This window comes from Giraffa tippelskirchi, chromosome 8 (genome assembly GCF_054371585.1).
Source record: "Giraffa tippelskirchi isolate mGirTip1 chromosome 8, T2T-mGirTip1v1.2.pri, whole genome shotgun sequence".
NCBI lineage: Eukaryota > Metazoa > Chordata > Mammalia > Artiodactyla > Giraffidae > Giraffa > Giraffa tippelskirchi.
In genome coordinates this window covers 28,391,092-28,410,708 of record NC_137282.1, presented here as the reverse complement: position 1 = coordinate 28,410,708, position 19,617 = coordinate 28,391,092, and the positions used below count along the sequence as shown (strand labels likewise).

Sequence of the window (19,617 nt, the reverse complement as noted above, 5' to 3'; positions counted from 1 at the left end):
GCCTTAAAAATAAATTACTTTAAATGATACATGCCTTTAAAATACAGTGAATTTAAAATCATTTAAGCTAAAAAGCCTTTTAAAACTCCAAATGGTTAGAAAACTATTCTGTCATCTGCGAATTCATTAATTCAGTGACAGAGGCTTTTAAGAATTGTTTTAGAGCTTGAATAAGGCTTTAGGATCAAGCTTTTCCCTGGGGTTAGATACACTTTGACTCTTTGAAAATGCCTAGAGTTCTGCACGTAGGAAAGTGGAAGGACTGTGTGAGGTTGAACCATGAGGACATCATTCAGAATTGACACTGTAAGAGGGATAGCACCTCCATCTTTCTTGGGTGAGTGACCTGCTTTCCGTAACTTTTCTGTTCCTCCAGGAGGAGGCAGAGGAGGACAGTGACCTGTCAGATTATGGTGATGACGTGGATGGAAGGAAGGACGCCTTGGCTGAACCGTGTTTCATGTTGATTGGGGAGATTTTTGAACTTCGAGGAAGTAAGCCTTTGTTAGCATTCAGGGGTGTTTTCAGGTTAAGTGGCTATACACACATGGACACATGTATATTTAACATCCCTTTGTTCCTGAAGCAGACATGTATTTTTATCCATTCAGCAAATACTTTCACAGGCCAGCCAGACACCAAGGTAGGCTCTTAGGACACGTATCATCTCTGTGCTCCTGGAATGCAGGGTCCTGATTTACCCAGCACCGTGTTCCTCTGAATACAGAAAGCCGAAATGCTTTGAATTTCTTTTCATGGGACTTAGCATAGCCTCATGGCTTTATCACCAAAAGGTATACAGAAATTGATTTTGCGCCATAGAGGAAGAGCCACTTGTTAAAGGTGAGAATGTGGCCAGGAAGGCAGGGATGGCCAAGTCTGCTTTCCACCACCTCTCAACCGCAGAGCAGTGGTCGGTGTCTGTGGAGGTGTGGGGGACTTTTGTCCCCGGGGGACATTGGCGTGTCTGGAGACATTCCTGGCTGTCACAGCCTGTGGGGTGGCGCCTCGGGCATCTTGTGGGTGGAGGCCGGGGCTGCTGCATCTACACCCCCAGCACCCTGGGCAGCTTCACAACACAGGGTTCTCCTGACCCGAGTGACAGCAGTACCACGTTGAGAAATCCTACCCTGACGGCTCCCGGGGGAGATGGACTTCAAAGAAACGAGCATCGAGAGGAACAGAAGACTGTTCTGCTCAGACCTGCACGGGCGCCTGTGTCCCAGAGCAGCACTGGGTCAAAGCTCAGACTGCGCTGCTCAGCTCTTGTCTCGATTCCTGAGTGCGGCCCTCTGCCCACGCTCACCTCACACAGCCCCCATGCTCTGAGTCACGAGGCCAGCGTACGCAGGCACACCTGGAGCCTCAGGTACTAGCTAGAGGTGTGACAGGAGCCTGAAGGCACACCTGAGTGCCTAGAAGAGGAAGCACATGGGAGGAGCCAGGTCTCACAAGGCAGAGTCATGCCGCCAGCCAGTACACGTTGCCCTCAGAGTGTCCTGGCCTCTGTCCCCTTGGATGAGCATTTCTTCCCTTGGGGCAAAGACAGTGCTGAGAGTTGGTCCTACACAGGAGATAGGCTGTGTGTAGCTTCTTACTTATATACCCCTTAACATGCCATTTAAAGAATTCTGTGCAGATGAAGAAACTTACAAGGGCTGTTATAAACTTGAGCACATCTTTTTTGTCTTTTAATCCTCGGTGTCTGTTATAATGCCTCATCCATGATCCATAGTAGGTGATCAATAAAATGCTTGGGTAGATGAATAGGCAAGAAAATTTTTAGTGCCGGGGTTAATTGTTTTGGTCATTTAAGTTTTTCTTTCTCTAATGTGTGTGTTAGTCACTGAGTTGTGTCTGACTCTTTGCAACCCCATGGACTGTAGCCCACCAGGTTCCTCTGTCCATGGAATTCTCCAGGCAAGAATACTAGAGTGGATTGTCATGCCCTTCTCCAGGGGATCTTCCTGACCCAGGGATCAAACCTGGGTCTCCTGTATGGCAGGCAGATTCTTTACTGACTGAGCCACCAGGGAAGCTCAGTGGTTTCTTTCTTCCTCTAAACCAAATCTAAAATAATCAGCAAATACTTTAGGAACTTCTGTTTTAGCTATAACTCTATAGGGGAAACAAAAACATCTTAGAGGTAGAGTCTTCCTTCAGTGAATTTACAGTATAAGAGTTCCCAAAATGTAATTCACATTGAGCAGTAGACACAACTAAATTCTAAACTCCAGGCAGAGGTTTATATATAAGGATGTTCATTTGAGCATAATTTTAATAATGAAAATTTGGAACTAAGTCAAACTTCAGAGTCAGATACGACTGAGCAACTTCACCTTCACTTTTCACTTTCACGCTTTGGAGAAGGAAATGGCAACCCACTCCAGTGTTCTTGCCTGGAGAATACCAGGGACGGGGGAGCCTGGTGAGCTGCTGTCTATGGGGTCGCACAGAGTCGGACACGGCTGAAGCGACATAGCAGCAGCAGCAGCAAACTTCAGAAACAGGTGGTAGTTAAATTAAGAACTATCCACATGATGGAGTATTGCCTAAGTATGAAGGATGCTTTCAGATGAAAAAAGCTATAGCTGGTCTATATTTTAGACACTTTGAGATGTTTGCTGATGTTTGTATAGGCAGAAAAACACCTGTCCTCCATCGACCCAGAGTCTGACTCTTCCTCAGTGAAATCTGGCCTGTTAAACCGTGACTCCTCCCGAGCTGGTAACAGTGAGGAAGCACCATCTTCGCCTTTGGTCAGTGTGTTCTCTCTGACACAAAGAGACTGAGAGAGAGGTGGACGTGTCAGAGGCAGTCAGGCCAGGAGTCGGGCTCCAAGTCCTATCTCCACAGCGGGCGCTTCCTCCTCGTGCCTGCTCAGAAGAATGTTTGGTTTTGCTAGTGACATTTCAGAGGGCAATAAGTAGAACATCATTGATAATTAGATGTGATTTATTTGCCATCAGCTAAATCCTAGTGTTGCTGTAGCTGCCTCGTGGCTGTGAAGGGATGAGTCCTTGGAAGAAGTAGAGAGAGAGAGAGAGAGAGAGAGAGTGTGTGTGTGTGTGTGTGTGTGTGGGTTGTGTGTGTGTGTGTGTGTGTGTGTTGGGGGACTAGAGAAGGTTAGGAAAACACAGCAGAATCAAGGGAATTGGTGGCGGGAGAGAATTTGTAGCAGAGCTATTTTGGTTCCTGCTCTGGTTCAGTTTATGAAAAGGGACCAGAAATAGACCTGTTTTAACATTTATGACCAGGCACTCAGCTGTCAGGCATTCTTCCTGGAGCCGCTCGTGTCCTAGACCCTCTCTGGGTGTGGCCACCTCTCTGCTGCCCTAGAAGGTGCACTGAAGTGATCCTCCCTGACAGACACGCGCCTCCCAGGTGCTCTGAATTCCATCAAATGTGTAGGGCACTTCTGAGGCATGGATCTGACTCCAAGACTGGACTCTTGCTTGAAGGATTGGCATTACCGCACCTGGACACGTTTTAAAAGTTAGAAATGACCTGAGAATGTTTTCAAGTCTAGTTCCAAGTCTGTGTTAACTGCTGTTGATATTTGTACAGAGGTGTTTGTGAGTTTACTCCTTTTTTTCTTACTGGTGCAGGAGACCTGAACTCCTGGCTCCATCATAGCCAAGGAGCTAAACATTTCAGTGCATATATAAATGGAATATTTGGTTTTGATTCTAATTTGCAGATCAAAAATATCCTCACAGCATTTCCTTGCCTTCTTTTGGTTTATATTCATATTCTACACTTAAAGCAATGTGTCTCCTAATCTAATGCTAATAGTAAGAGTTTAGGTCTGTAGGAAGGACCCTTCACAAAACTCTTTGACACAAAGTATTGACGCGACTCCTTGAGCAAAAAAAAAAAAGAGTCCGTGTTAACATTGCCCTTTCCCAGGTGAGGCGCCAGAGGCAGGGAGGAGGGGATGGTGGCCGCCTGCTCCAGGCAGTGGTGTGGCTGTGCCAGGTCCATGGCTCACTTGGGATCCTTGGTCTTCCAGTTCCCCTTTCTCCGCCCCCCCCCAGGCATAAAATATATAAAGCCCCTGGTCTACACAGCAGTATTCAAAGGGAGCTGTTAGACCCAGCAGTTCATTAATATTTCAAAATATTTGTCAACATTTGACTACAGATGCTTCTCGTTCACAGCACTGTTAGAGCATTGGCTTCAAGAGGCCAGACAGAAATCTTCTGTCTGGGTTTGTGCCATCCGCTAGTGGAAAACAAGACGTCAGCAGCCCAAGGACTCATGAAGTTTTTGGTTCCACTTGCTAGCTCAGTTGTTGTTAGGCACTGAAAAGCTGTAAAAAAAAAAAAAATGTAGATTTCATCACTTGCTAAGTAGAAAATGAAAGCTTATTAGAATTCTCCTGGGTAGAGAAGTTTGCTAACCTAGACCCAAATTCTGGAGATCATCGCTCCTGACTTGGTGTCAGGACTCAGGTTGAATGACATGGTGAGATTTATGCTTTGTGCTGCTGTGAAGACGTCATGACTGTGATCGCCTGTGGTGATGCTTTCCCTCTGATTTATATTTTAGTGTTTAAATGGGTGAGAAGAACGTTGATTGCTCTCGTTCAGGTCACTTTTGGAAGAACCATCAACAAGTAAGTTGCACGAAATTAGTATTTGAATTCACGCCCTACCTTTTGCCTTAACAGTCAGATTACCTCCACAAATGAGGGTCTTTTAGTTTCTCTTTGTATCTCTCATATGATTCTAAGACTGGAGAGGGAAGCAGATTTCTGCAAGAATCTCCCCCAGAACACACGGTGCACCCAATGACAGAAGCTGGCACACGCTCCTGCTGGCTGGCTGATGAGGGTTGGAAGATTGTTCTGTAAAGTTATCTGTTGACCGTGATGACTGGTTTTAGTACCTTGGGGGCAACATTTTAATGTCACATGATGGGGATCAGTTTAAAGGCTTAGACTCTTGAGCCAAAGGGAAGTAGGATGAGCATCGCATGGTCAGTATTTATTTGAAGGGTCTGCAAACCAGTTTTCTGAGCTGAGGTGGCATTAAAATAGTATTTCCTCTTGTTAGATGATACCTGAGTATCCATGAGGGGTGTGTATGTCCTGTTACACTGCTATATAAGCCAAATGTGTATTCTAAACTGTAGCACATTATCCATATACATAAAGTATATATACTCTATACCCCGCACTCTTCAAGACTGTCAGCAACATGACTTCCCCACACAAGAAAAACTGAGACTCAAATGCTAAAATTGAGAGGAAAATCAACTTAACAGCAAAATACGTTTGAAGATGAAATTATCAGATATTTTTCCAAGTGAAAGATTGAGTTGTCAAATGTATGTACAAGGCTAAAGTGATAGTTTTATTACAAAAATCTTATAAATTTTTGTGGGAAACATAATAACATTTATATTTTTATTCATTTGCAAATAGAATGTATTTCCTTTGTGGTGATAAACCAAAATTTACTTGTGTTTATTTTTAAGATTTTTTTTTTTTAATGGTGTTAGTGACTTGTTTGGTTGGCTTAGTATCATGGGCTTTTAACAGAAAAATGCCCTGTTTAACTTACAGTTTCAGCCTGATGCAAACCTCTTAACCTTAGTACTGACAGGCCTTGGATCAAGTTTTCAGAATGGCCCTATTTTTCTCAGAACTCCAGACTTGCACATTTCTTTTAGTTTCAGAAAGTCATGTGTACGTTCCTTGCTCCGATTTATGATGTTGGCTCTTAATGCTAAGATGAGCAGCTGTGGTTTGAGAGTGGTGGACACATTAGGCAGTGCTTTTCCTGGCCGGGGAGGGGCACCGAGTAGGCATCTCCAGGCTGCTGGCTCAGGGGGCTTGTTCTCGGGCAGAGAAGTGGCGGAGCACCCCGCCCTCTGCTGCTCTGCCTCCTGCAGACGATGCCACACCATGAAGTTCAGCAGCAGCTCCACGTGCCTCCTGCCTGGTACTGACTGTAATTTCACGTTCCAGAATGGCTTCAGAAGCTTCCTACGGTTTTGGCTAATACAAAGTCAGACTTGAATTGATAGAAAATATGTAGGAGATGGCCTTTGGTAAAAGCCACTCACGTAATTCTCAGTTGCGAATTGAAATTTTCCTTCTTCATTTCTTCATGCAGTGCCAGTGAGTAACCCACAGACTCCAGGCAAGACAAACTGTGTTGTGATGTAGATTTTATTAGGCAGGTCAGCAGGTTCTCTCCTAAAGCAGAAGTCCCACTGAATTAATAAAGTTATTTTATTTAGTCTAGGGCTGGATCGCACAGTTCTAAGCAGTATTGGGAAGTGTCTTAGGAGACATGCAGTTACAGGATTACCACGGTTCTGACTCATAGTGGACTCTGGACTTCACTGGTGACTGGGTTACTGTGTGCACAGTGCTGGGCTTGAAGCATCTGTTTCAGATACTGTTCCTGAAAACCAGACATTGTCCCTTTAAAAATCTGGTTGGGAAGTCAGATTCTTAAAGGGCTGTTTGATTTATTATTTGTGAATTAAGTTTGAAGTCTCAGGTCTTCCTGGTGCTAATAGTCAAAGGTGATTCTGCTCCCCTTTTCTGCAGAGACCTCCCTCCCGCCCTCAGGACTGCTCCTCCCTTGTGAGCTCTGCTGATCTCTTGACAGCAGCAATCCTGTGGGTGGTTGGAACTGGACTGCTGAAGTCGGCTTTATGGAAGACCCGAGTGACCGACCGGATAAAAGCCACTTCCTTGTAACTCTGCGGGTCAGGGTCTGTCAGTCTTTATTCCTGTGGGAGGTTGGAGTGGCTGGACGGCAGTGTATCCTCTCAGAGTGCTCCCTGTTGTGGGGAAAGGGGAATCTCTTCCCCTCTTTGCCTCCTGAGCCTGTGAGATGCTTCCCGGGTTGGAGAACTCCGCCCAGCACCCCTTGCCACAGCAGCCCCAAGGGACGACTCGTGAAAAAACTTGCTTCTCCCCAGGACTGCCAGAACTCAGGAAGGTCTTCAGGCCATTTTTCACAGTCTTTACATGGATGGTGTTTTCAGTTTGCAACACTTTATGGAGAAATTAGTATGTTAAGTACTGCGCAGTTAGAGTAGTTGCCAACTTCAAATGAATCCATCTCCTCTCAGTTCTTGCCTTTCAAAATTGAAAGACACCATGTGGCAAACATTTAGAGAAGTCAGTAACAGTGGAAATGTGAGCTGCAGGAATGAATGGCCATCAGTGTTAACAAAATGAAAAATAACTTTCAGAGTCAGCATTTAAAAATCCAATTCCTAGTTTATTGATCAAACGCCTAGATCACACTGTATCTTAACCTACCCATTGATAAATGCCTTTTGAGAAACAGAATACAATTTTTAAAAACCTCATCTGAGACATATTTTTCTCTTAAAAGACAAATTCGGGACACAGTGAACTGGATTTTCAGTGAGCAAATGTTGGTTTACTACATCACCCTTTTCCGGGATGCTTTTTGGCCCAATGGGAAGCTGGCACCGCCACACACAATCCCACGCCAAGAGCAAAGCCGCACGCACAGCCAGGAAACAAAGCAGAGAGCACAGCAGAAGCTGCTCGAGAACATTCCAGGTGAGGCCTGGGTTCTGCTCCTGAAAGTCGGGCAGAAAGGGAGTGTCATCAGCCCCACTGAGGCATCTGTCACTTAGGAAACATTATTTACAGTGAAAAGAAGTGATCGTACTTTTTTCTTTCAAATCATGTCTTTTCCCTTGCTAAGAAATTATACTGAGAGTCCCCAAAAGAACAGTACTGGTTATAATTTCATTAGAAAAATGTTCTAGATAACAAAATTTTATACTTTAAAAATCCCTGTTTTAAGAGCTATGGTTTTAATTGGGATATTAAAATTATAGTCTGTATAAATGCCTTATGTGAAAAAACTGTTTTTCCCTGAAACACTGGAAGGACCCCACCCCTCATGTTCCTCAGTGCCTTTCTGTGCTGTGTGTGCCCAGGGCATGGCCTCTCACTGAAGGTCTGTGCACAGTGCACTTGTATCAGTAGCAGCTCAGAATATAAACTTAATTTTTCAGATATGCTTCAGAGCCTTGTTGGACAGCAAAATGCCCGTTACGGTATAATAAAAATATTCAATGCACTTCAAGAAACGAGAGCCAATAAGCATCTGTTGTATGTGAGTAAAGCCTCCCACAGGACTCAGTTTCTTCAGTTGTACATTTCTGTTCACATACGGGGGTAGATTTTAATTCTTTATATTCATAATCAGTTTTATTACTTATAACTGCTTTATTTTTGTCTGTTCAATTTGGTTTGAAAAAAAAAAAACTCCCAGTGGATGCCACCTCCTCTTCCTAGCTTGCTGCTGTTTCTCTCTTGTGCGGTAACATCTCTGCCTGACTGCTTCGCTTTATTTCAACAAAGCAAACTGTTTCCTAGCTGTCTGTCTTCTAATAGTGAGCAATATTAAATACCCCTGATGGTCTGATGCTGGTTAACAGACCATGAAATAAATCAATCTAAATGGAGTTTACAGAATACGGATTCCTTTGGAGAGTAACTTGTTCACTGAGAAGCATCTCAGGCTTAAAATTAGATTTTAGTCTTAGATGTAGATATCTGAATAAATCTTTAGAGAAAAAGACTTTTTCTTTCTTTCTTTCTTGGTTCAGGTGCTGATGGAACTGCTGCTAACTGAATTGTGTCCTGAGCTGAGAACTCATTTAGATCAACTTAAAGCTGGTCAGGTTTGAGACTGCACAAATAAACCACCAGAGAAATGTCTGTACTAATAGACATGAAACATTTTCCTCTTTTCCAGAGAGGGCTTGACTGAGAACCATACTGAACTTTTAGTTACCTCCCTCTAGTTTTATGTGAATTAAGCAGAATTGGGGAGGAAACGATGCTGTATATTAGGCAACAGAAAAAAAATAAAAACCACTTGTTAATTATTTTTATTTTAATATAAATCCTTTAAAGGACAACATACTGTTTGAAATATAAATGTTGTTATGTGTTAAGAACCTAGGAAATATTTTAAATATTTATGAAGTTTTGTTTTAAATGAAGAACTCTGAACATTGTACAGTTAATCTCCTCACTGAGGACTCTGAACATTCCTCTATTTGTGTGTACTGAATATTGTTGTGCAATGCTTTGTGTGAAGTTATTGTGAAAATTTTCCTGTCTTTATTTTTACCAAAGATTTCCCATAGTTTGAAGCATTTGAAGCAATAAATTATAAAAATGAATCAGAGCTCTGATGTTTAAGATGCTTGTATCCTTCTCTCAAAAAAAATTTGGAACACTGAAGGCAGTTCAGATAGGTATCAGGGGCCCTGTTTGTAGAAAACACTGTGCGTGTGAGTTCTTCTGTAAGGGGGCGTAAAGGTTGTGCCATTCTCCCAGAATGGATGTGAAAAATATGATTTTTAGTTGAATGAGAAGAGCCAAATGGGTGCTCAAAAAGCTGTATTCGGGATGTGGGATGGGAGCTAAATTTTGAAAGGCAGGCAGGGATGCGACGGGGAAACAAAGAGGAGGGAAGTTACTTCATGCTGTTCACAACTTGACGGTGTCATCAAGTCTTGGGGACTAGGAGGGGCATTAGGTGTACAGACGTTGCTTTGTTTTCAGTAGTGGGGCATGGATAAGTGACTTAATTTTCCTGGGTTTTACCATTTATTATGCAGTGATAAGAAAACACTTCCCCTTTCTAACCTCCAGGAATACTGAAAGAAACTAATTAAGCAGAAATTCAGTTTGAAATCCATGAAAGAAAAATACTATGTAAATGTATATTAAAATGGTATTGATTATATCATTGTTAGAGCATACCTGCCAAGTTCTTGATATAAAACGTAAGTTCTGAAAGAGAAATGATTAAAAATTAGTAAAGCAAATTTGATCTCTGAGATTCTGTTAGCTACAGCTCTTTGATCCTTTTCTCAAAGCAAGATATTGTACTGCGGAATTATCATTCATGGCGACATAGAAAAGACATTCAGAGAAGAGAAGCAGAGTGAGGTCATCAAGCCCCAGAAACCTCACAGCAATTACTCGAAGTGTCCACCTTTGTAATTAAACCAGAGCTGTTGTGACTTCTCAATCTTAAGTCTTACCTTTTCATAAGTTATCAACTATAAGGACTTAACTGAAGTTTTGATTTTTCTTTTTTTGAAAATAGTTAATGATCTTGAAGCTTCACCTCCCTTAAAGACTGACTTCAATCACAGGTCAAGGTATGCACCATGGCTGGTGGCAGTGGTGTTAATAGTTTTTAGGGGCTCACTTGTGCTAGACGTGCCAGCCTTATGGTAACTACAGTGAACTGAAACTTTAACTTCTGTGTTAGATTCACTTAGGACATGCAAGCATAGCATATCACAAAATATGACATGTCAAATTCCTACCTGTAGGATTTCTCAGACATGTGTTCTAATGACTGTTAAAGTGGTCTTCACTTTGGAGACTGAAGAGTGAGCTATTCAAAGTGCTATTAAAGTCCCCATACACGGCTTGATTACATTTCTATTTTAAGATTCTTAAAGGCCCAAGGAAATGGACTGAGTGTGGAGAAGAGAATATTGGTTGGGAATCTGGATCTTCAAATAACTGAAGGAATGTTCTATGGATGCTATTAGGAAAACAAGAGCAAAGCAAGTGGGTTTGTATTGTGGAATGGTTTAAGTTAGGTTTTTATGAAATCTTGTAGTGGGCTCGAGAAATGGAAAAGTTGTTCCTGGGGGAGAATAGAGTCTTCAGTCGAGATCTGAAAAGGAAAGGACTGGTTTTCAGGGATGGTTTAAGCTTCTACTCTAAAAGATTTAAAGGAGAAGTATATGGCCTAGAGTTTCTTGAAATTTCTTCCCTCTAGACAAAGACAAAATGAAGTTCAAGTAATACAGACAAACCAGAACATGAAACAAAAGCAGGTAGTTTTGTGCCGTTTAATACTTTGTTAGTGACCAGCGCCTACATATTAATTGTATTTTACCAGTGCTAAGATGAGTTCTTGTAAATCACTTTAGAAAGGATGGGTGTGATTTATAAAATAAAGCCAAAACATTTACCAAGAAGATGTCATTTAGGTATCTTAAACAATACTTTCAATATTTATTTTACAGATGTGTATTTCCTTTAAAATCTTTTGTGTATGGATTCTGTTTTTTCTGTCGGCTTTTCCCTTTGTAGATGTAATGGATAAGGAAAGCCTCTTGCTGATTTAACAATTTCTATGTCTTATACTGGTAGATGATTTGAGATTTTATCTTTGAAATACACTGAGGGTTTTAAAATGTAGACAAGGATTTGAAGTTCAAAGAGAAATCTTGTTTCAATATAGTAGTTTTACTCACTAAGATGTTTAAGGGAAGATATAGAGAGGCAAAATTGTAAGCAATTTCTTAAACCCAGTTATTTTCAAATTTAGATTTCAAGTTTTCCCTTTCAATTTGGAATTTTCTATTTTAAAGTTTTAGGTGACTGAATAAAATTATTAAAAATTCACAAAACTAAAGATTAAAGAAATTTAAAGAATTAAACTTTGTCATTTTTTTGGTAAGTCTGTAGCACTTATACTATTAAAGCTAAGACTGCACCAAGTATATCAGGACACTATTTAAGAATGGAAAAAAACACTGGCTTTATAGAATAGTTTTCAATACCTGACACAATCTGGGCCATTCTCTAGACTAACAGCTGGATCTTTGAGGACTCTTCCTGCAATTTGATCTTGTTAGCTAGGTTTCAAGTTGTAGTATTATACAAATTCAAGAATGAAGGTATCATGCCATCAGTAAAATACCCAGGTTAATCTAACGTGTGAGGCAGAAAACATAGCTATTATAAAAATTATAAAAATACATACATTCTAAGCTGTTAGAATCGATGATCTTTGTTGAAATGCATTGTGGTCTAAATTCTTTGATGAATAAGTAAAGTATGAAGTTCATCTGCCAATGCAGGATTCAGACGACAAGCCTTCAAATTCAAAGAAAGTTATTTAGACATATTTTGGACTGTTGAACCTTTTGTTTTTAAGAAGTAGAGTACAGTGATTTAAGGGAATTTTGTAATTAAGATACATTTCTACTCTAATTTCTTAATTAGGGGAATTCAAGTTAACCTACGCAAAACAGATCATACTAAAAATAACCATGCTATTGTCATTTGGGGGAGAGAGAATTTTCAGTGCCCAAAATAATGAATTTACACACTGATAGTGTTCTAAGATGTGAATTATTAAAGTAATTAAAAATAGAAAGCATTACTATTTGACCTCAAACTTGTTATCTGATGTGAATAGCAGCATGGATAATTTTTAAATATATGGTGTTGTTATGCCTAAATCAGTGATAAGGTAAGTAATTTCATAGTATGTTGAGAATTTGAAAGACAGAAGGCACCTCACCCAAACCTCACTCCCTGAAGAAACTGTCCCCTTAGTTCCCACGACAGTGGGTCACTGGGCACTTGCTTGCTGCCCTCCCCTTCCCGTAACACTGCCTGGGCTGTAAGCCTCTCCCCACTGTGCCCCTCTTCTAGGACAGCCTCGCAGTCGGCTGAAGACCACCACTGAAGCCCCTTAAGTCCTTTTTCTCAGAGTAAAATACTCAGAATTTCCCTTATTGTGCTTCATCTGATGTGATTCCAGACCCTTCACTGGTATACTTTTAAAATGTAGAAAAGTTACAGGAAGTATCTCCCATAAAATCCAGTGACCAAAACTGAGTAATGGATCTGTATTATCTCCCAACCTAAGGAAGATAGTTTTACAGTCGTATCCTGTTTATTATGCTGTTTTGTTTAGGATGAACACGTACCACATTTCTGGATATTTTTCACCCAGAGTTCTCTGCTTATGTGTACTTGGAAAGGACACCTAGTACAGAATCTTAAACTGACTTGGTTTGGAAACTGGTATAATAAAATAATATTTAGATTTAAAAAAATCTAAATAGTATATTACTCATACTATACCATAGTATGTTACTCATACTAACAGAATGGTGTAATGGTAGATATCTCAAAGGTTGGTTGTATTTTTGTACCATATTCTGATATTTGTGTTGATATGGGTTTAATACTATGGACATTTAATTTCCAACAAAATAATTTAGGGTTCCAAACTTGCCGACACATTGCAACCTCCTGGGGAGCTTAAATCTGCCTGTGTCCATTCTAGGACATTAAATTGTTCTGAAATAAGGCCTGGGTTTTGGAATTCTTAAGAGATCCCCATGTGATTTTACCATGCAAATAATTTTGAGAACCACTGCTGTAACATAATCAGATTTTTAGGCAAGGGACTTAGAAAATTCTTTGCTCTGTTCCCCTGCTCCAGCTGAACAATTTGTGTATTATGCAAATTTTTATGATCTAATTCTAATCTGGACTTATGGATGTCATGACCTAAGGTGTGCAATTTTTTGCTTTCTTTTTATTAAAAAAATGAACTTGCAGTTACTATTCATAATGACTGCCTTTCTCACTTCCTCTGCAGTTTTTAACCGTTGCATTTAGATGTGAAATCTATTTGGTATAAATAAACTGATCACATGGATTAAAACATGAAAAGGCTTATTTTAACTGGTTGTAGTAGATGTCATGCATAAAGAAACCTTAATGAAATGTACTCTAATGTATACAGAAGGAAAATAGAAATTCACGCTTTTTCTGGACGAACAAAGGCATGCTTGTTAAGGCTTTAAGGTCTTAGTGCTGGGCCTTAGGCTGCAGACAGTGAAATAGAATAATTTGCATCAAAAATAGAAATTTTACCATCTGAGCTGAATTATGTTAAAAAGAATGAGAAAATTGTCTGCAAACAAGCTGCATGTCTGACAGCTTCTGGGTAGACAGAGGTTATCTCCATAGTAAGTAAGAAAAAAACACTAATTTATAAAATGTTCAAGTCTCAACTAAAAGCCCGGAAGTTCTTATTGAGTCCATTTATGTTTGCGATAGGGCTTACTTTAGAATAATAGCGTTTAGCTGTCGCCTCATCCTTTGTGACCCCCAAGCCGAGCTGCAGACACCGCGCGTGGTAAAAAGAAGCCATGGCCATGCCTCTGCTGATGAATTCCGGGAGACAGTCCGTGACCTGGGCTATCATGGGGACATCGTGAACCTCATCATAATCAGCGATCCTGGAACACCCAGTTGTCAAATTTAAAAACACTATCACTTACAGTTTCCATTTTTATAAACGCATCCAGAAATTGTCCTTGTGCCCCAAGTGGTTTCCCTAGCATTTCTACAAGTTTTAGAACTAAACTGTTTGCTGTGTGGGGAAGGGTAAATACAGTCAACTAACACAAGAGGAAGAGGAACTAACCACAGTGGTTACTTTACAGCCCCTCTGGGATTACACTTGTCAGGCTTAATAACCACTAGAAAACATTAAGTTTAAAATATTACTACAAAAACTCTTAACCACTTTGCAGATTTAAACAATGGGGAGAAAAGCAGTCTTGTCTCTTTGGGTATTTAAACATCAACCTTGAATTTGGACTTCAGTCACACGGGACCGGAAAACACATTGAGAGACTTGCACGTCTATGTTGGTGGGCAATAAACAGTCCTTCTTTATCACCCAGATACGGAGATGGACCATCATATGGAAGAGTCCATTCCATGTCAGCACTGATACTGCAGGAAACAGGAACATGGACAATAATGGAGAGTTCCAAAGATTTTTAAAGGACTATTTGAAGTCTTAAGTTTTACCCAGATGGGCACTTGGGAGATTTGAGACACGGGAGACCACACCTTTAAGTGGCCTGCTGCCTGGAGGCCAAGATGCTGGGGAGGTGAGGGCAAAAGGCGTTCCTTCATCCTCCAGCATAGATGTCCCCCTCACCCTGGGGCCTGTGGGCTCTGTGGGAGGGCGTGTTAGGGAGGGAGATGTCAGCATGGCCTTACAGCCATTCTAGAGGACACCAGAGTCTCTTTCTCCTGGCGTGTTGCGTTTGTGCATTGTGGATAAAGGCGGGGACGGCCTCAGAACAAATTTCCATATCCTTTATGTTAGTGTTGAGTCTTTTAACCTTTCTCATTTTGCTGTCCTCATCAAGCTACAGTGTAACTGCAGTTACAGAACCTGTGGCTGAGGGTGTAGCGAGAAAAATTTCTCAAGCGCCAAGCTATGTTAAATGCTTTATATTCACTATTATTTTTAATCAAGAAGAAAATACTTCTGCAAGATTACAAAAGAAGAATTGGTGCCCTAAGAAGTAAAATTTGCTTAAGATCGCTTAGCTGGCATATAGAGCAAAGAGCACTGAAATCATGCAGATTGATGGCACAGATGTTTCATCAATCAGTATCTGATACACAGCCACTGGCTGTGTGTGTCTATTTAAATTAAAATCCAATGAAGGTTACAAGTTCAGTCCTCAGTTGCACTGGCCACTTTGCAAGTGCCAACAACCATCATTTCCAATACTGCAGTGAGTTCTATTAAACAGACCAGGCACAGAACATCTAGTTAAGTTTTTGTAAATACTTTTATCCAGCTTACTCACCTCTTGGAAAATGCAACACACTTTGTAAAGAACTTCATCTTATAGTAATACTCCACAAGATTCCCTTGAGCATAGACGTTGCCACGCTCCGCTGCTTCCCTCAGGCAGTGCAGGGCGGCCTCGGTGTCCTGGCGGATACCCTGTCCATGGAAGTACATGAGCCCCAGGGCACCCTGGGACTCCAGGTTGCCATTGCCACAAGCTTCTGAATGCCAATAAAATGCCTAAGAAAAAGCACAATTCCATAGTATTCACAAGGTGGACTTGAATTCATCTCTAGGACACAGCTCCAGCCTCTTGAACACAGGTCAGGCTGGCATCAGTTTCACACGCCTCAGAGAGAGTGCTGAGGGAGGCCCCTGTGTTGTCTCCCCACAGTGCAGGCTTGAGCTCAGCTATTCAGGTTTTGGGATTTTCAAGTTTTCCAGAGGAAGCACCGAGTGCGGGAAACAGGAACCAAGTGTCTGAAAGGCTCTTTAAAGAGGCACAGCAAGGAGACCAGCTGATGATGTTAGATGGCGGCCATCTCTCAGACCCACTTGGAGCTCTGACAGGATCAAAGACAACCAAGGATACAAACCTGCATGTGGTCCAAGCACATCTGCCCTGTGAATCTGAGTTCACAGTGATTTCCAGGTAGCTGTTCAGCTATCTGACAAGGACTGGGGGGGGGACGGGGGGGCGGGGAGCTGGTGGGTGGTGGTGGTTATGTGCCTCCTACAAGCTTGTCTTGAACGCCTCATTTCCTCCTCCCTGTAAGATTTCTTGGAAACAGCTCCCATCACTGATGATTAAAGAGACTGTACTAACTCACCTTCCTCTTTAACCTTTTATGGTATCGTGTTTTTCACAGCACACAAAGTGCTCACATCTGTGGTCTCCTTTGGTAGAAGGAGGCAGCATTCAGTTGAGGAAAGGGCAAGATGAGCTTGGAGACCCTAATATGTAAGCTTTCTTTACATTTTAAAGAATTATGAGCTGGGCTACACCATCCTCCTTTCACAGAAGAAACAGTGAACCAAATATTAATCTACACACGATGCTACAATTTATCAAATGGACTGCTGTTACCTTCTCAAGCTCTTTGGGCTCCTTTGTTGAGTAGTACAATCCTAGGATACTCTGAGCCTTCACACTAGCTTTTGGGTTTCCATTGTCTGCAGCAAAAAGCCACAGTCTAGAAGAGAATGAGAAGGAGAGTTAGTCTTTGTTTAGAACATTTGATTAAAACAAAATGTTCTTAGGTCAGATTACCTTTCAGCTTCCTTGTCTGATCGTTTAACACCTTCTCCTTCATAATAAGCTCTTCCAAGGTTGTAAGCTGCTGCAAATTTTAAGTGTCTTGCTTTGGGGCACGGAGAATCAACAATTTTCTTCATATATTCCACTCCTTTTTCCTTCCACAAAGGAAGAGAACAAGACAGAAAGTCCCAGTTTAGTTTTACCCAAACTAAGTTTTCTGATAATGCCATGAAGTGTTCACGCTCTGACATGATGTAGAATGTCTTGAGTCTGTACCTAATGGTATGGTTGTCCTGGAGTCTTCAGGGCTAGAAATAAATAAAAGTCCCATCTCCTGAGTCAGTGTTCCTAGGAGCTCTGGGATGTAAGGCATTCCCCTATATTACAACTTCCACAACTGCATCACGTCTCAATATGAGTTCCTTTGTCTCTTCTCATGGTCCTTATTCTGAATCAGCACAGTTCTTAGAACTTGTCAAAGTGTAAGAGTAGCCGGACACTTTCACATTTTTAACCTTACAGGATGCATGTGAGCCCTAAACCCTGTCTTTAAGCACACTTACCCTAGCTGTGCTCAGTGATAAATTTACATCTACTACACTCATCTTCATATGACGTCTGCGTAGTCACAAAACAGAAGACATCCTAACCACTAATAAAAGGCTTGCCCCACCTCCGAAAACCCAGACATGAACTGTTTACCAAACCAGGTTCCTCTTGCCCAATGCCCAGCAAGCCAAAACACTGAGACACCAAGGTTTGCAGCAAGGAGAGTTTACAAGGCAGCCAAGTAGATGGCAGAACAAATCTCAAATTCCACCCCCTGAAAGGCAAGGGGTTTGGGGTATTTATAGGATGAAGAAAGCAGCCATTGGAGGCACGGGGAGCAAGGGAAAAAGTGACTAGAAAAAGGTGTGGGAGTCTTTGTTCTGCGCAAGTGTACCTAAGCTGTAGGGCTCTGCATGTTCAAAAAGTCACCAAGCAATGGATGCTTGTGCATGCCCAGATGAAGGGTTGATGGTTCCATCCCATCTGAACCAGCTCAGCTCAAAGTAGACATTCCTGACTCCAGGTTTCTAAAAGGAGCTCGGGCAAGCATCTTGTTTAGGGTACATGCTGCTTGGGAGACATACCAGTCTTAAAAGCACCTGGATTAGTGAAGGCAATTGAAATGGATTTGAACATGGTTTCAGTCCCCACCTTACCTTTTGACCATTTCTCACTCTTGAGGAAAAGCAGCGAGGACAGCTCTGGCTAATTTCTGCTGATAAGGCCTAACACGGGCTTGAGGAATCAAACTCGTAAGCACTTATTTGAGAATATGTTCCTGGTTTCAAGTGAACATCTTTTTTCATGTGGATGATTTTTAAAGTCTTTATTGAATTTGTTATGACATTGCTTCTAAATGTTTTATGGTTTGGTTTTTGGGCTGGGAGGCATGTGGGGTCTTAGCTCCCCAACCAGGAATCAGACCCACACTCCCGACACTGGAAGGCAAAATCTCAGCTGTTACCAGCTAAGTCCCTCAAGTTAACATTTTGATCTCAAGCAAATATCACTTATGCACCAGCTGTCAGGGTATTCACAGGCCCAACATTGGTCATAAAAATTGTAAATAAATACGTACCAGGTTGGGAGCGGGGACAACTATGTACCCTCTGGGGGCACACAGAATACCAGACATGTTAAAACTTAAGACTCTCATCCTTAGGGATTTTACCTAGGACACGGCAAGCCAGGGATCTGTGTCTTATAATACTTTTTACCTATTGGAGTGTCTTGATCATTATCAGTTTGACGTAAATACTTAGATAATATGGAAGCGACACAGGCTGGGAAAGTTAAGTGTGGTTTCTGAAATATCCTCACCAAACAGAACCTTGGCAAGGGAAGATGCCAAGGGTTTGGTTTTGTTTTTTATTCTGAGGACAGGAGGTGAAGACCAAATTTTCACTTAGTCAAGAAAATACAAAGGACAGGCAATTTACTGATTAGCTAATTCAACAGTCACACCTGAAGTCACAATGAAGTTAGGGATGGTCAACAATTAATGACAGGCACAACTAAGGGGTCAACATGATCAAATACAGAAGGTTTTGGATGACAGCCAAAAGGTAGAGAAATTACCTACTTTTGCCAAAGACTGAAAAATTCTGATCACTGAATTGTCCTTCCAAGCCTGGGAGGTTATAAACAAACAGAAAGCAGAACAAAAAACAATCTGATAACTAATGAGTTATTTAAATTGCTTTCTGAATTTTACTTTCTCAAACCCACCACCACAGCAACCCCATTCACCTTTCTTTCTCGTGGCTTCTTCCTCAAGAGAAACTTAAGATCTGTTGGGGGTTCACTCGCCCACTGGGAGAAGGTGGGGTTGATATTCCTCCTGCAGTGTGGTTTCCCTCTCCTGGCCAGTTCCTCATAAGGTCCCGTCCATTGAAGATGGAGCTGGGCTTCAGAATGTTTATTCTCCACAACTTCAGTCTAGAGGTTCATTGTCTCCTCCTTTAAGAACTGAAAGGGGTTTTGCTGTGCGTCCAAAGCTGAGGACCCAAATATGGCAGAAACCGGCCACTCCCAGAGATTCCTGCAGCAGTCTCTTGGTGGGGGCTGCAGCCCTGCCTCCTGCTGCTGCTAAGTCGCTCCAGTCGTGTCCGACTCTGTGCCACCCCATAGACGGCAGCCCCCATCCCTGGGATTCTCCAGGCAAGAACACTGGAGTGGGTTGCCATTTCCTTCTCCAATGCATGAAAGTGAAAAGTGAAAGTGAAGTCACTCAGTCGTGTCCAACTCTTAGCGACCCCATGGACCGCAGCCTACCAGGCTCCTCCGTCCATGGGATTTTCCAGGCAAAAGGACTGGAGTGGGGTGCCAGTGCCTTCTCCGCAGCCCTGC

General features: G+C 41.9%; 2 protein-coding genes across 32 annotated transcripts in view; one reads left to right on the top strand and one right to left on the bottom strand.

Moving 5' to 3' along the window:
• The window catches only part of SNX25 (sorting nexin 25), a 113,096-nt gene extending 103,892 nt beyond the window's left edge, over positions 1-9,204 (top strand). For all 10 annotated transcript variants that reach the window (XM_081521742.1, XM_081521734.1, XM_081521738.1 and 7 more), the window contains 5 exons: positions 377-494; positions 4,552-4,618; positions 7,365-7,558; positions 8,023-8,123; positions 8,620-9,204. In XM_081521742.1, the coding sequence (XP_081377868.1) occupies positions 377-494; positions 4,552-4,618; positions 7,365-7,558; positions 8,023-8,123; positions 8,620-8,700 (561 nt within the window). In that variant the 3' untranslated portion in view covers positions 8,701-9,204. The remainder of the gene's footprint in view (positions 1-376; positions 495-4,551; positions 4,619-7,364; positions 7,559-8,022; positions 8,124-8,619) is intronic.
• The window catches only part of LRP2BP (LRP2 binding protein), a 35,445-nt gene continuing 19,690 nt past the window's right edge, over positions 3,863-19,617 (bottom strand). For 9 of the 22 annotated variants that reach the window (XM_081521802.1, XM_081521786.1, XM_081521787.1 and 6 more), the window contains 7 exons: positions 16,732-16,874; positions 16,549-16,654; positions 15,478-15,701; positions 13,926-14,100; positions 11,820-11,932; positions 9,788-9,817; positions 7,227-7,578 (listed from right to left, as the gene is read on the bottom strand). In XM_081521802.1, coding sequence (XP_081377928.1) covers positions 11,867-11,932; positions 13,926-14,100; positions 15,478-15,701; positions 16,549-16,654; positions 16,732-16,874 — 714 coding nt within the window. In that variant the 3' untranslated portion in view covers positions 7,227-7,578; positions 9,788-9,817; positions 11,820-11,866. Of the gene's footprint in view, positions 4,313-7,226; positions 7,579-9,787; positions 9,818-11,819; positions 11,933-13,925; positions 14,101-15,477; positions 15,702-16,548; positions 16,655-16,731; positions 16,875-19,617 lie in introns of those variants that run through there. The other 13 variants (XM_081521790.1, XM_081521791.1, XM_081521784.1 and 10 more) reach the window with 3 other exon arrangements.